Source organism: Phaseolus vulgaris, chromosome 3, assembly GCF_000499845.2.
Source record: "Phaseolus vulgaris cultivar G19833 chromosome 3, P. vulgaris v2.0, whole genome shotgun sequence".
Classification (NCBI taxonomy): Eukaryota; Viridiplantae; Streptophyta; class Magnoliopsida; order Fabales; family Fabaceae; genus Phaseolus; species Phaseolus vulgaris.
The window spans coordinates 49,047,699-49,061,353 of record NC_023757.2 but is presented as its reverse complement, the minus strand read 5'-3'; the positions used below and the strand labels follow the sequence as shown (position 1 = coordinate 49,061,353).

The 13,655-nt window shown below is 29.7% G+C and overlaps 1 protein-coding gene across 2 annotated transcripts; it reads right to left on the bottom strand.

The window, feature by feature from the left end:
• Positions 1-4,680: 4,680 nt before the first annotated feature.
• On the bottom strand, positions 4,681-8,151 carry LOC137808374 (NEDD8-conjugating enzyme Ubc12). Of its 2 annotated transcripts, XM_068609450.1 has the most exons (7): positions 7,889-8,020; positions 7,720-7,795; positions 7,401-7,513; positions 5,758-5,866; positions 5,452-5,530; positions 5,180-5,296; positions 4,681-5,102 (listed from the first exon to the last, which is right to left on the bottom strand). In XM_068609450.1, the coding sequence occupies exons 3-7, from the start codon at positions 7,507-7,509 to the stop codon at positions 4,965-4,967; spliced, it is 552 nt and encodes a 183-aa protein (XP_068465551.1). In that variant the 5' UTR covers positions 7,510-7,513; positions 7,720-7,795; positions 7,889-8,020; the 3' UTR covers positions 4,681-4,964. The 2 variants fall into 2 exon arrangements, with proteins under 2 accessions (XP_068465551.1, XP_068465549.1); XM_068609448.1 differs by lacking the exon at positions 7,720-7,795 and having other exon boundaries at positions 7,889-8,151.
• Between the last annotated feature and the right edge of the window lie 5,504 nt (positions 8,152-13,655).

Here is a 13,655-nt window from a genome sequence, read left to right as displayed (position 1 = left end):
ACATCTTCCTCAACCCAAAAGCCAATTCTTTTCATTTTATTTTTTTTTCATTTCTAAGAGGTAAAAGCTAGGAACCAAACAGCGTTATTTTAAGCGAAATAGTTAAGAGCTCGGAAAACATGATATGCATATTTCATTAAGTTTTCTAATAGATAAAGATGTATATATAATTAATAGTTTGATTGGGTTTCCTGGCATACACCAATTCATGGGTTGGAAGGAGTTAAACAATAATGTTAATCTTGAATTGAATTAGTTTGAGGACGAAGCAAAACTATGATTCGAGTAGTGTTAACTACAATCCAACATAGAGATCCTACTACTTTTTGGTGAATAGTCTATCAGGTTACTTTTTGGTGAATTTTCTATCAGGTTTGTTAGATTAGTAGTGTATTTTGCATATGAACTTACTATACTACATAGTGCCAACAATATCTAAGTTTTTCTAAGAAGTTATAAGTATATCACAAGAAAATTATGAAATAAAAATCAATTTTAGAGACAAAAAATAAGTAGTTATTATAGTAATTTAGAAACCATTTAACAATAATAGAAATTAATTTAAAAACCAAATTTTTTTAGTCTCTAAAATGTTCCTAGTGGTAGTTTAGAGATTGTTGCTAGGTGATAGAGTGGTTTACTTTTTGAAATTATACACAAGTCATAATTTTTTAGATGCAATAGAGTTGAAACATCTCTAAAATACTTGTTCCTCGAAGTGTGAAGAGAGAAGGGAATATATAAACTGTCATCGATTCCTGAACGATGTGAAACTATATTGACATACGAGAACAATACTCTATACTTATTTTTACTTTTTACTAATAAAAAATAATTAACAAATGAATAGTAATATTTTGAAGAGATTTTTGAGTCACATGACAGACATCATTTTCAAGTGAAAAGTAAATGTTTTGGCAATTTGTCCATTTAAGGGGGAAAGCTATTGTTAGGTATAGTAGAAATAGAGATGGTTAATTGAAGGAAAATAAGATAAGGTGAGAGTTGAGGAGCGAAGATATGTATACCTCTTATAGTTGAATGGAGTTAAATGTATTAAAGTAAAGATAAAAGTAGTGGTAGAATCAGGGTGAATAATAAGACAAAGGAGTTATTGGAGTGAAGTTATTTATGCCTCCAACGGAGGTTCTTCCGTGCTTACTTTAAATTTCTTAGAATGGAAACCAAAGAAGATGCGCGTGCCACACATCAGATTCCTTGTATTATATGATTTTGGTTTTACTTGTTTCTCACTCTAACCTTAACTTTGAGTAAACTAAATCAATCAAGTAAACAAATTAAACAAAAACTCATGTTTATCCCCATGCCTCCTTCACTTGTTTCCGATCTTCCAACTTTCATTTACTTCAGATATTCACTCACACACCACCACAACTCAAATTAAGTGCACTTCCTTTCATTATTGTTTAATCATATACATGAAATGTCTAAATCTAATCACAAAATTGAACCTTTCATTCTCTCATAATTTTATAATCAAATTGAGGCACTAGACAATAACAAAAATCAAAACCAAAGATAGTTCTCAGCGTTTACCGTCTGCGTCCATCGTCTTCTCACAGCGTCTATCTTCTTCCCTCGTCTTTTCACTGAATCAAACATAGTTTTTTCAGTTTTTGGTTTTCCTTTTTCTGTTCTATAAAACCTATCTTCTCAGGTTTTGTAGCTTTTTTTTTTTTCACGTCAATGAAAGATATTCTTTTGTTTTCTCTTCTCTCTCAGTCTTTCTTTCTTAAAGCTTTTCTTACAATTTTTTCTTTTATTTATACTATTTTGTGAAGCTTATTGTCTTGAGAAACTTCCAAGACATCCATTTTTCTTCGACAATTATTTTCTTAAGACATCCATTTATTTGGATTTGTGGAATAAGATACAATGGAGCTAAATGGAATGGTCTTTTCTATTGTTTTAAAACCTGCAAAGGGATTTGGATATATATTGTCTAACTAAATGGACCTCTTCACATCATTCATCTAATCTTTTAATTTTTGTATTTTTCTCGATTAGGGAGTATGTGATGGAGTCCAATGCTAATCAGCAGTATAAGAAAAGTATATTAATTAGGGTGTAAACGATGCTGATAAAGTAGACAAGTATGTTAATTAGAAAAGGTTTAATAGTTCTATTGCAAGAAAGAAATTCTGTCTAACCTTTCAAATAAACTTCTTCTATTCAAGTTCAAATTAGATTCAATCACCAACTAATGAAGATTTATAGTCAAACGCTCAATGTGATAAAGTTATACAGCAAAAAACTTAACACTATTATCTAAGGTCACTTGCTTTGCAATTGAAGAATGATTGTGCACAATTAAAGAATGATTGGTAATTGTTTATAATTAATTACCAAAAGTCTTTGCAACACAATATATTGCATCATTTTAAATATTTAACACAATAAATTAGTAGAATTGCACCACTCATGTAAATTTCTCATCTATTCAACATTAATTAATGAATTTCTCAAAAAATTAGGATTGTTACTTGAGGGGGGATTTTATAATTCTAAAGAATTTAAATTCTAAAAATATTAATTTCTTTAATTAAAATTCTTTTATTTTCAATTTTTCTTGTTTGAATAAAGAAATGAAATTGAATTTCTTCAATTTCAAAATACTTTGGAAAGAATAATTAAATTTCATCATTTAAAATATCTTACTTTTTATTTTTCATGTTGAACATTGTTGAATTGTTATTGATATTTGTCACGTTGAACAATTATGTTGAACAATTATGATGTTATTTAATATTAAGATTTTCATGATAGTTTTAATGGTATTTAAATGATGATATTGTTTTGAATGCAACTTTTTTAACATTTAATTTACATTATGTATAAATCAAATTTTGGCTCATTTTTATTGGAGAATTAGAGCATTACTATATATATTAAAATTATCTAAAATTATATTTAAATTTTATGTTTTTATTTATTTATTTGAATTATACATTATTTTATTCTTTTATTTATAATTAAAATTTTAAATTATTTTAATTAAATAAAATATGCACAAAATTAATTATCATTTATTTTATTTTTTTTATATAAAAGGGTAAATTTGTAATCTTACAATTTACACAGTTAAAAAGTAATTTAAAATATTCTTACAACCATCATATCACTCACATATTTTAATAAACTTTCCTCACACATCTATTCTAACATATCTCAATCCAAACACCCTCAACTTTCCACTCTCCTACACCATCGATTTTTCACTCTCCCACACCCTCTAATCAAAACATAACATAACATATCTCAATCTAAACACTCTCAACTTTCTTCACACTTTCTTCTCAAATCTTCACATTTTCACTCTCCCACACCCTCAACTTTCTACTCCTCAATCCAAACATAGCATAAATGTGGTCAAACAATTACAAAATGGCATAACGAACGAAATTCACAAAATCATCTTAAAGCACCTTAACTAAGCTTTACGAACAAAAACAGCCTAGTTCCTGGTAACGGATCTTAACTCACCAATTACACTAGTAAAGCAAGTACAAAAAACAAATTCCGTAGGAGTTCGAGGTTGGTACTTGCAAAAAAACTAAACTGTTAAGAAAACTTGATCACTTTGTTTTTCTATTATAGGAGGAACATCAAATTAAGGAAAATTGGAATTCAAATAGATTCGGAGGTTTAACTCAAGTTATAAGACAAGAGTAAGGCACGATAAGAATAACAAGATACACCATTCCATCCTAAATCAAACAATAGGAAAAAACCTTAATCCTAGGAAAGAGACAATCTAAAGATAAAGACAATCGTGAACGATCAAAGCGTGAGTGAGTGAAAAGAAAATTATCAAATTCTCTCATTATGCAAAAGAATTATCTATCATTTTAGCTGTTTATAGTCCTTTTTAGAATTACAAAAATTTAAAATTGACCTTTATCCCAACCTACTAACCCTTCTTTAATTATAACTGAAAATCTTACATCAACAAATAGACTAGAAATATGATTAAATTATAATATATATACATATATAAATATAAATATATATAAATACATAACTAAATTAATATATATATATAACCTCATTTAAAGTAAAATTGAGTTTGAATTACATTCCACTTTATTATGAATAATCCTAAATTATGACTGGTCTCCTTCATGTTCGAAGTTTCGACTGCATATGTGGAGAAGAGCAAAACGACCATCTATATCCACTAAGAAAAAGATGGAAGAGGCAGAGATCAATTGCAGATGGAGAAAGGGGGCTGTGGCAACAGATTAGTTTGAGGGAGGAGGGCGACATACGCGTGATCCCATCATTCAAACCTGAAAAAGAATCACACTGCTATGAGGGTCCCATAGAACCCCAATAAGAAAACAAAACATGTAAAATTAGTTAGACTTGTCTTGTACATTACAATCATCAATTCATATTTATAATCTTTTGGAGAAATTAGATGCAAAGATTTCTATATAACTCAAGATCTATATCTTTTATGAAAAATTGGATGCCTTTGTTCCCAACAATTGGTGACCCTTGTAATAACATAGTAGTGATCTCAGACTGAGCCCACAGGCCAACCAGAAATATTCAAATTGCTGTACCATGTTTAATCAATGTTGCATTTGATAGAAACGCAGCAAGAGTTATTAAAACGATCAGTCAAAGAACAAGTAATAGACATACCAACTGCAATGGGAGCAAGCAGAAAGTATCTATATATATTTGACCACTGAATCCCTTTTTGTTTGGTCCACTTTAAATATCAAGTCACATTACAAAAGCAAGCACAAAAGTTACGGTAACGAATTGCTAGGCTTTCTGATGCTTGGTCTTGTTTGGGCTTATCATCTTGCTCCACCAGGACAAATAACAGCAAGCGTTTTGAAATAAAATGCAATTTTCGCAAGTAAATTTTACAAACCATGGGCCTTTTAAGCAATGATATAATATTCCAACCGCGGACTATGGAGCAAAGATTACATACAACGAGTGAAATAGGTTTGCCCCACATACCCACCAGCCATAGCCCTCCTCACATTAGACTCAAACAACTTCGGGTTCTCTCTCAAGACCGCAGCAGCGTCATGATTCAGCGGATCCTCATAATTTGGTTCCTGCCACGATAATTCAGAGATTATAATGTAAAAGTTCCAAGGATAATAACCAAAATTGGCTAAAACAAGAGTCATACCGTGAAGAGATGATACAATCCGTAGATGACTGTGTTTATATTGAGAACAGGTTTCCAATCTTCTCGTAGGATGTTAAGGCAAACATTTCCTTCCAAGTCTATATTTGGATGGTAGACCTACGTGTACAACATGACAAATTAAATTGTGAGTTTCAAACAGACAAGGAAAATCAAAAATATGTCACAAGCAAGATTAAACACGTAAGAATCTACATAAGTAAAGCATGACTTAATAATACCACCAAAGATAACCATTGTCTCCGAATTCCTACCTTTGTCTTGCACTTAACCTTTGGTGCCTCGTGTGGATAGATGGGAGATACTTGGAATGTAAACAAAAATGTGCCACCCCTGTAAAGAACAAACAAAAAATAGTGGAGAAAGGGAAGTTCTCAGTTCACTTTCCTTTTACTTCTGGGGTGGAGAACGGGGATGTAAATCCAATGAGATTATATATTATTATTAAGAATTTCAAAAAACTAAAAAGTATATAATGAGAAGGACATGAGGAGTAGGTGCATCCAATTCTCCAAATTAAACACAAAAGAGATGGGCAGATAATTTAGGAAGCTCCATACATGTAATATCCATCATCAGGTTGGATTGAAACTTCAAAGTTCATCAGGTCATCTTTGCCATTGGGAAATCGTATGACACAAGATGTTGGCAGATTCAACTCACTTATGTCTGCAAGAAGTGACACTCCAATGTAACCAAAAGCTCATTTAACAGAATAAGATGGCAGAAAACTACATCCTCAAGTAATGTAAAAAACAAGATCAGTAATAACAACAAAAGCCTTATCCCACTTGGTAAGGTTAGCACCATTAGCTACATGAATGGCACATTGTCATTCAATATGGTTATAGACCAGATCTCAGAGTATCTTTACCATGAGACTCCTATTAACAATTTCCCCCAATGTCTTTCTTGGTCTCCCTCTCTCCCTTTTCATAGGAATAAAAACCATACAATCAACTCTTGTTACCTGAGCTTCCAAAAGTCTTTTTTGTATAAAATCAAACCAACTTACACCCCAAAACAATATCATACTTGTACTACTGGACACATACTCGTTTTAAGAAATACCAGTTTACAGCTTCACATCACCACAAACCATAGGAGAGTACACAAAAACCAGAGTATGTTAAAACAGAAAATATCCAGATTAAATTCCTGCTTACCACATGCAGAAAAGAAATAATTGATCCAGAAAAATCAATAATAAATTCAAAACCAAAAAGCTTCCATGAATATAGATGGAAGTGATATAACCACCGAACAGCAGCACAAACGATCACCAGATGATTTTTTCCCCAGTCAATTCACATAAAATCCACACTACAGTGTACTCCTACTCCAAGCATGACAGCTACCAGAAACTGAAGAAATTGATATGAGAAACTATTGCAGTACGACAGTTGTACTTTCCAGTACCACAGTTTTCAAAAAATCAAACGGGTCCTTGTACTTACATCCATTAGAAACCTCTAATTGCCATTTCCCTCAAAGTTTGTGCAATTCTTACTTGAGAGTTAAAGCAATATCTAATCCTGACAATGCACGTAAGAGACTCTTACACAAAAACTTTAATTATTACACTGCATAATGCCTAAAAACAAAATAAAATTATGCAATCCTGACTATTAGAATCAAACACTAAAGTTTTTACACAACATAATGCCTTAAAACAAAATAAAACCACTTACATAAAGAAAGTAAATTAGCCAATAATGTAGATCTTGTAACTCACTAAGCCAAAAGCGCCAACAAGTGGCAAGCAATTCATCTTCCGAAACAAACTTCAGACATCATAAAACGCAAATTGTGCGATATTCACTATTTTCCCTTAAAAAAGTAATAACCTTTCTTCTTCGGTCCAAAGTCATTCAAACAATACAAAACAAAACACTTCGAAAAAAATATTCTGCATATCGTTGATTTTTTCTATCCCTTGTAATGGAAATCCTAGAGCAAAACATATCAAACATTCTATTCCCACAATCAAATAGATCAACTCAAACTATGCGAATCGACAAACTCCTTTTAACAAATCCTCCCTCGTATGCCTCAAAAACCCCCACAAAAATCCCTGCTCTGGTAATTAAAAGCTACAAAAACTCTTTAGACAAATCAATTTTGGGTAGCACATGTATGATCGAATTGACTTGTGCACATAAAGCTTAGCGCCATTTACAAAACAGAAATCATCGAGGTTAACCTTTGTGAAGACGCAACTCCCCAGCTGATTGCTTCTTAACAGGTGGTCCTCCACTTGCATTCTCTGCTTGTTCTCTCTGCTTCTCCTTGACTTTAAATAGTTTAATCATCGTCCTGCAACGGTGACATTAACTCTATCATGCACAACATTCAATTCATTATAATCCAGCAAATTAAAAAGCACAACTTCAATCCAAAACCAAAAAGCAAGCAGATCAGAATATTGAACCGTGACAAAAAAATGAAAAGGGGGGAGCGGGCACAGATCGAAATTTTGGCCTAAGCCCAATATTTATTAATCCCAGGGATGATAAACCTACACGTCTTGTTTTGAAAAAAAGGAATTACGAAAGCATGAAACCCTAAGAAACGAAGGAGGGTGAAGGAGAGGGAAATCTGAGGCAGAGGAAAAAGGGTGAGGGAGCTGCAATAGAAATGAAAGGCGATGCGATGAGGGAGAGAGGAAGCGGAATTTGAATTGAGAGGAACCTGTGTTAAGAAAAGTGCAGAGATGGAAAAGAGGAGAAGAGGAAGAAGGAAGAGATTTGGGAGGGGTTTCGCAGCTGGCAGGCACCGCAAACACCACTGCACTCGCAAGCCGCAACTGCTAACCTTTTTTCTAGCGCTATTTTCCCATAAAAAGCCTTTCATTCTTTGGATAATTTTTTCTGACGTCACCAACATGCTCCATTCTATTTTTACATCTTCTCTCTCAAATAAGTGGAATCGATGGTGATTTATGTTTTCAACATTAAAATATGTTACAAAGTTTTTATTATCAATTGTTACATTTAAATTATATTATAAAATGTGATGTTATTTATCATTACAAAAATTACAACATATAATCGTTTTATCATTCTTTCTCTTCTCAACTCTCGTTTTAAAACGCTTTACTTTTTTAAAAAACCACCTTACTTTTTTTTAAGCTTCAAAGTAACGTGTGGTGACCCGAACATAAGACCATTAAAGAAGAGTTATAAATCAACATCAACCTATGTTATATATTTAATATTTAGATTTAGGAAATCTATTGAAACATTTCCAATATTTCTAGACGTACAAAGTTGCTCTATTTTCACTTGGTTGATGTTTCCGACAAGGTGGGTTTTAGTTTGCCAAACACATGAAAAGTTGGTTGGAGTGGTGGCTATGGTGGGGAGAAAAAAATACACAATACAAGAGATCCATTTCATATAGACACCTTACAATGTGCATCTCATGTGTGAAAAAAAGTGATAGAAAAATAAATAAATATATAAGATTATATTTAAATTGGTTTTACTAACCTATATATACATAAGATAAACAAGATTATAGTTCTTAAATACCTTTTTAATGAGAAATCTTTAAAAATAACAAATATTAAGTTACCCATTCATTATAATTGAAGTTAATTTTAATGCTGTTTTTTTTTAAACTAAAACCGTTTTTTTTTTCTTAAACTCTTCACGTCTCTATTTGTTATATTAGTAACGAGTTTTTATTTCTTGAATTTTCGGACAGTGTCATAGTGGATGAAAATAGGTGTTGAAACTTATAGTTAAACTGAATGCATAAAGTACAATTTAAGTAAACAAAAACGGATTTAATGGTCATTCTTCAAAATCGAGTTATCTCCACGTGAAACAAATTCAAATGAATAAATAATAACACATCTTTTTATTTGGTTTATAAAAATAGTTTCAGCCAAAATATAATTTTTTAAATTAAGTTATATGAATGTTAAAATGGTGAGAAGTTCTTCTCTTTGTCCAAAAGACCATGTGCAATCTCACAACCTTATGGTCTCAGACAAAAAAAATATCACCACCAACCATACATTCCACAAAAATCATGGAAAATTGGTTAATAGAGAAACAGAGTGAATTACTAATGAAGCACGAAATATTATGTTTCTTTAAATTTTTTCCTAAATTATTAAAATAAATAAATTCAGAAGTAATTCTCGAAATTTTGTACATTTTTTTAATTAGATCTAATCTAAAAAAAATTATTCTTTAAAATAAACCACATTATAGCGTTTATATTGAAAAAAAAAATACAACTAGTTATAAAGATAAGAATGGCGTATGACAGAGTATAAAGAAAAACAAAAAAATAATAATTGAGCATCGTACTTCATAGAATTTATCCATTCTGGATTTTCACATTTATTTTAAAAATATAATGAATAAGTTACTTAAAAATCATAATTTTTTCAAATATGATTTCAAAACCTTATTACAATATTTAGGAAGAAAATATGTATATAAATTATCTATCCACTAATTTAATTAGAGTAATACAAATGTTACTTTATGAACCATACGCAAGAAAATCATGAAATAGAAATCAATTTTTAGAAATCAAAATAATTAGTTGCAATAATAACTAAATTAGAGACCATTTTAGAAACTAAAACAATTTTGCTTTCTAAATTAGTTTATATTATTGTTAAATAGTTTCTAAATTGGTATCTAATTAGCAACCAAGGTTTTAACTACCAATTATTTAGTTTCTAAATTTGATAACAAAAACTTTGGTTGCTAATTAGATACCAATTTAGAAACTATTTAACAATAATAGAAATTAATTTAGAAATCAATTTTTTTTTAATTTTTAAAATAGTATCTAATTTAGTTATTATTGCAATTAATTATTTTGATGGGGTTAAAATGGTTACTTATCTTTGTTGATTGAATACATGCATAGAAAGATGTAATCTCAAGTTCATTAAATACATGCATAGAAAGATGTAATCTCAAGTAAGTATATACTTATATCAAATATAAAAATACTCTTTTTAAAACACAAGAATATATAAGAAAAAAATCTAGAATTTATATAATTTTCTTGACACATTAATTTTATCTCAAATTATAACCACTTTTTTTAACTGGATTTTCATTCTCTCTAGATCCATGTTTTTTCCTTTTGGGAAACGATTGAGATACACACATCATTGTTAATAATCATCCTTCAAATTTGAATTATATTAACATGAGTGGATAATATATATTTAAAAACATCTACTCTCACACCAATCCTAAAATGTTTAATAATTGTTAGAGTAGTTAGCTGACAAATATTTCTGCATTGTACTTTTCTAATATAATTATTGCACTTATTCACAATTAGGAGTATAATTTAATTAGATAATTTTCGAATCTCATTTATCATATAATTATTTTAAGGCACAATTATCTCATCAGAGATATCTCTAGTTTCATCATTTCTTAGCGCCAATACTTTTTCCATAAATCTCAAACTCTCATTCTAAAGATAAAGTTGATTTTAACATTGTTAAATATCAATTAGATCATTCATCTTTGGATTTCATTTACAAATATTCAAAATATTTATATATATAATAGTCTAATGTTATAATAACAATTATAAAGGATATGGACATAATATATATATTTAAAGGCTATTTTTAATAATAGAATCTTGTAATATTTTTAGGAGCTGTTGAACTTGTTTAAAGTGAATGGGTTGTTGCCCTAGTTAGAGTCTTGGCTTCCAAATTGCGTGGAATCATTTTCTTTCACATTTGTAGTATGCAATTAGTTATTTGTGACAATGTTATTCCTTGTATGTTCATTTCGTTCACTTGAGTCATATGTAAAATCATGTTTAAAGTAACATTTTTCTATGATTTGGTTTATATTAGGATAGAAAGTTACATCTTCTTCTTCTTTGAGCTTTCCTTCCTTTTGTATTTCTTTTACCTTGATATCTTCGCTTGTTTTGTCCTCATACAATGTTTATAAGGTATTAACATAAGTGAGACTATTAACAATTAATTGTTTTTCTTAATGAAGGAAAAAAAATGACATTATAAGAAAATGGTATATAAGAAGATAGTAAGAAAAATGGTAAGTGGTACCATTTTTTTTATCATCTTCTTATATACCATTTTCGTGTATGATATCAGAGCATCGATTTTAGTGTTATTCTCCATTTTTATCCGCTAAATGAGAGATATGTATCATATGTTTTCTTGGTACAAGACTTCACTGTCGAGCAAATTCAGCAATTGACAAAGGTTGTTTACTCGCTCAAGAATAATGGTAAAAGTGACGCGTTTATAAACGTTGGAGGCCTGTTTGCCCATAACTCGTCTATTCATTTTGCTTTTATGAAACCATGAATTTTGGATAGCGGAACAACCCATCACATTGCATCTGATTCACAATTTTTCACATACACTTCATCATCATTTATTCCAAATGTTAATCTGTCCACAGGCTCAACTACGACCATCTCATCTACGTGAACAATTAAATTCAATGACAATATCACTATTAAAGATGTTCTTTGCGTCCCTTCTTTTAATTTAAATCTCATGTCCGTTAGTAAGATAACTAGTTCACTAAATTGTTGTGTCGTTATTTTTCCACACGGTTGCGCTTTGCAGGACTTGGTTACGGGGAGGATGATTGACTTGGGTAAACAGTAAGCAGGCTTATACTACATGTCCCTCTTCCAAACCAAGCCCATGCATCTCAAATTTTGACTGACCTTGATTCGGTTTAACCTTTTTAAAAAATTTAAATAACCCTAAATGAAGCATAATGTCACATTTTTAAATAATCTTAGTTTCATCCCATACCTCCCTTCCAGTCACAACACTTTCATTCTTCTCCGTGGTATTTTGATAGAACAATTCCTTCATTTGAGCCCATGTAAAAGAGTTGACGAGAAGATTTGTTGTATTTAACGTTTCCCATATACAAAGATAATTTTTTTCAGTTTTGTACTACATTTTTTCACATCGCTGATTTTTTTTTTTTTGAGTTTTGTGGCTTCTGGTAAAATGACTAAAATTTTTAAAAAATAAAATGTTTATTTTGCTCAAACTAATAATCAAAGTAAATATACTTTTTAAATACCTTTATGTTTTATGATGCAAATTAACTCCATGACTTAATATTCTTATTTATATTTTCTTAGCATTTCAAAATAAATAACATCAAACATATTTTTAAAATAAAAAGAAATCAATTTAAACGTGACATTTTATTAATTTTATTTTTTTTTACAAAAAAATTTATTTGAAACATTTTGAATTTTTAGTTTTTTATTTATTTATATATTTTTTCATTAAAAGAAAATTAATGTAAATTAGATGTTTTATTGATTTTAGTTTATATTTTAATTAAATGTATTGTTGAAAAATTAAAAAAAAAATATTGAAGTGTAGGAGAACGTATGAAGGCCCAAGAAAGAATTTGCGGTGAGTTTTGGTGGCTTTAATATCATATGTTTTTGGTGAGTTTTGGTAGCTTTAATATCATATGTTTTTCATGTTGCATATAAGGGCTGAGGGATGTAATTGAATTGGACTTACGGAAACAAATATGTACAAGTTGTGAATTTTGGAGCTGTGAATAAGAAACAAGGTATTGTAAATAGAAACATACCAGGAGGTGTAATCAATATTTTAGAGGGGTGTAAACAGTAACATCAACAAAAATTTGCATTTAAGCTCAATTGGAATAAAGGGGTTGCAAGGGGGATTTTTTTCTGCACTTCCATGTATTTCTTACTGCACCTACATACTTCAAAAAATATTTAAATTACTCTTTAACATTTTTTATTAAATATTTTTTTAATTTTGAAATGTTAAATCAAGAGATTTCCTAAATTATAAAATTTAAAAGTTAAAATTTGTAATTTTTATATCCTGAAACAATTTTTTAAATATAAAAATTTATATTTTAAAATGTGTAATCTAAAATATAAATGTATTTTTTGTTCTGATTATAAAATCCAAAATATAAATGTTTTCTGGATTAAATCCAGAATTGATAGTTTTAATATTTTTGAAAGTAAGGGGTGAGGAAGAAATCATGGGGTCCATAAGGAAATCCCCGGTTGAAAGTAAGATAATCGTAAACTATTGGGCCCCGATCTATCTTCCGATTGGCCTTTTTACCACAAAAGCCCGTTCTTATTTCTTCCATTTCATTTCACTAGTTATTAGAAAAATAAATGAAATAGAAATATGAAAAAATAGTATTTGTTAGTGTTAAAAGTTTGGTAACGGAGGAAATGGGTGGAATAGAAAATTGAGAGAGAATGTTTGTTGTAAGAAGTTGAAAGAAAGTTTGAATACCCTTCTTCTTTAATTTTTTAAATATTAATGATAATATAAAAATTTTACTTTTGAAAATTTGGCACCCAATATTTTTTTTTTCAAGTTTCGTCTATATATATAATGATTTATTTATATTGGGGGAAAATTAGAAATAAATAAATAAATACTGAA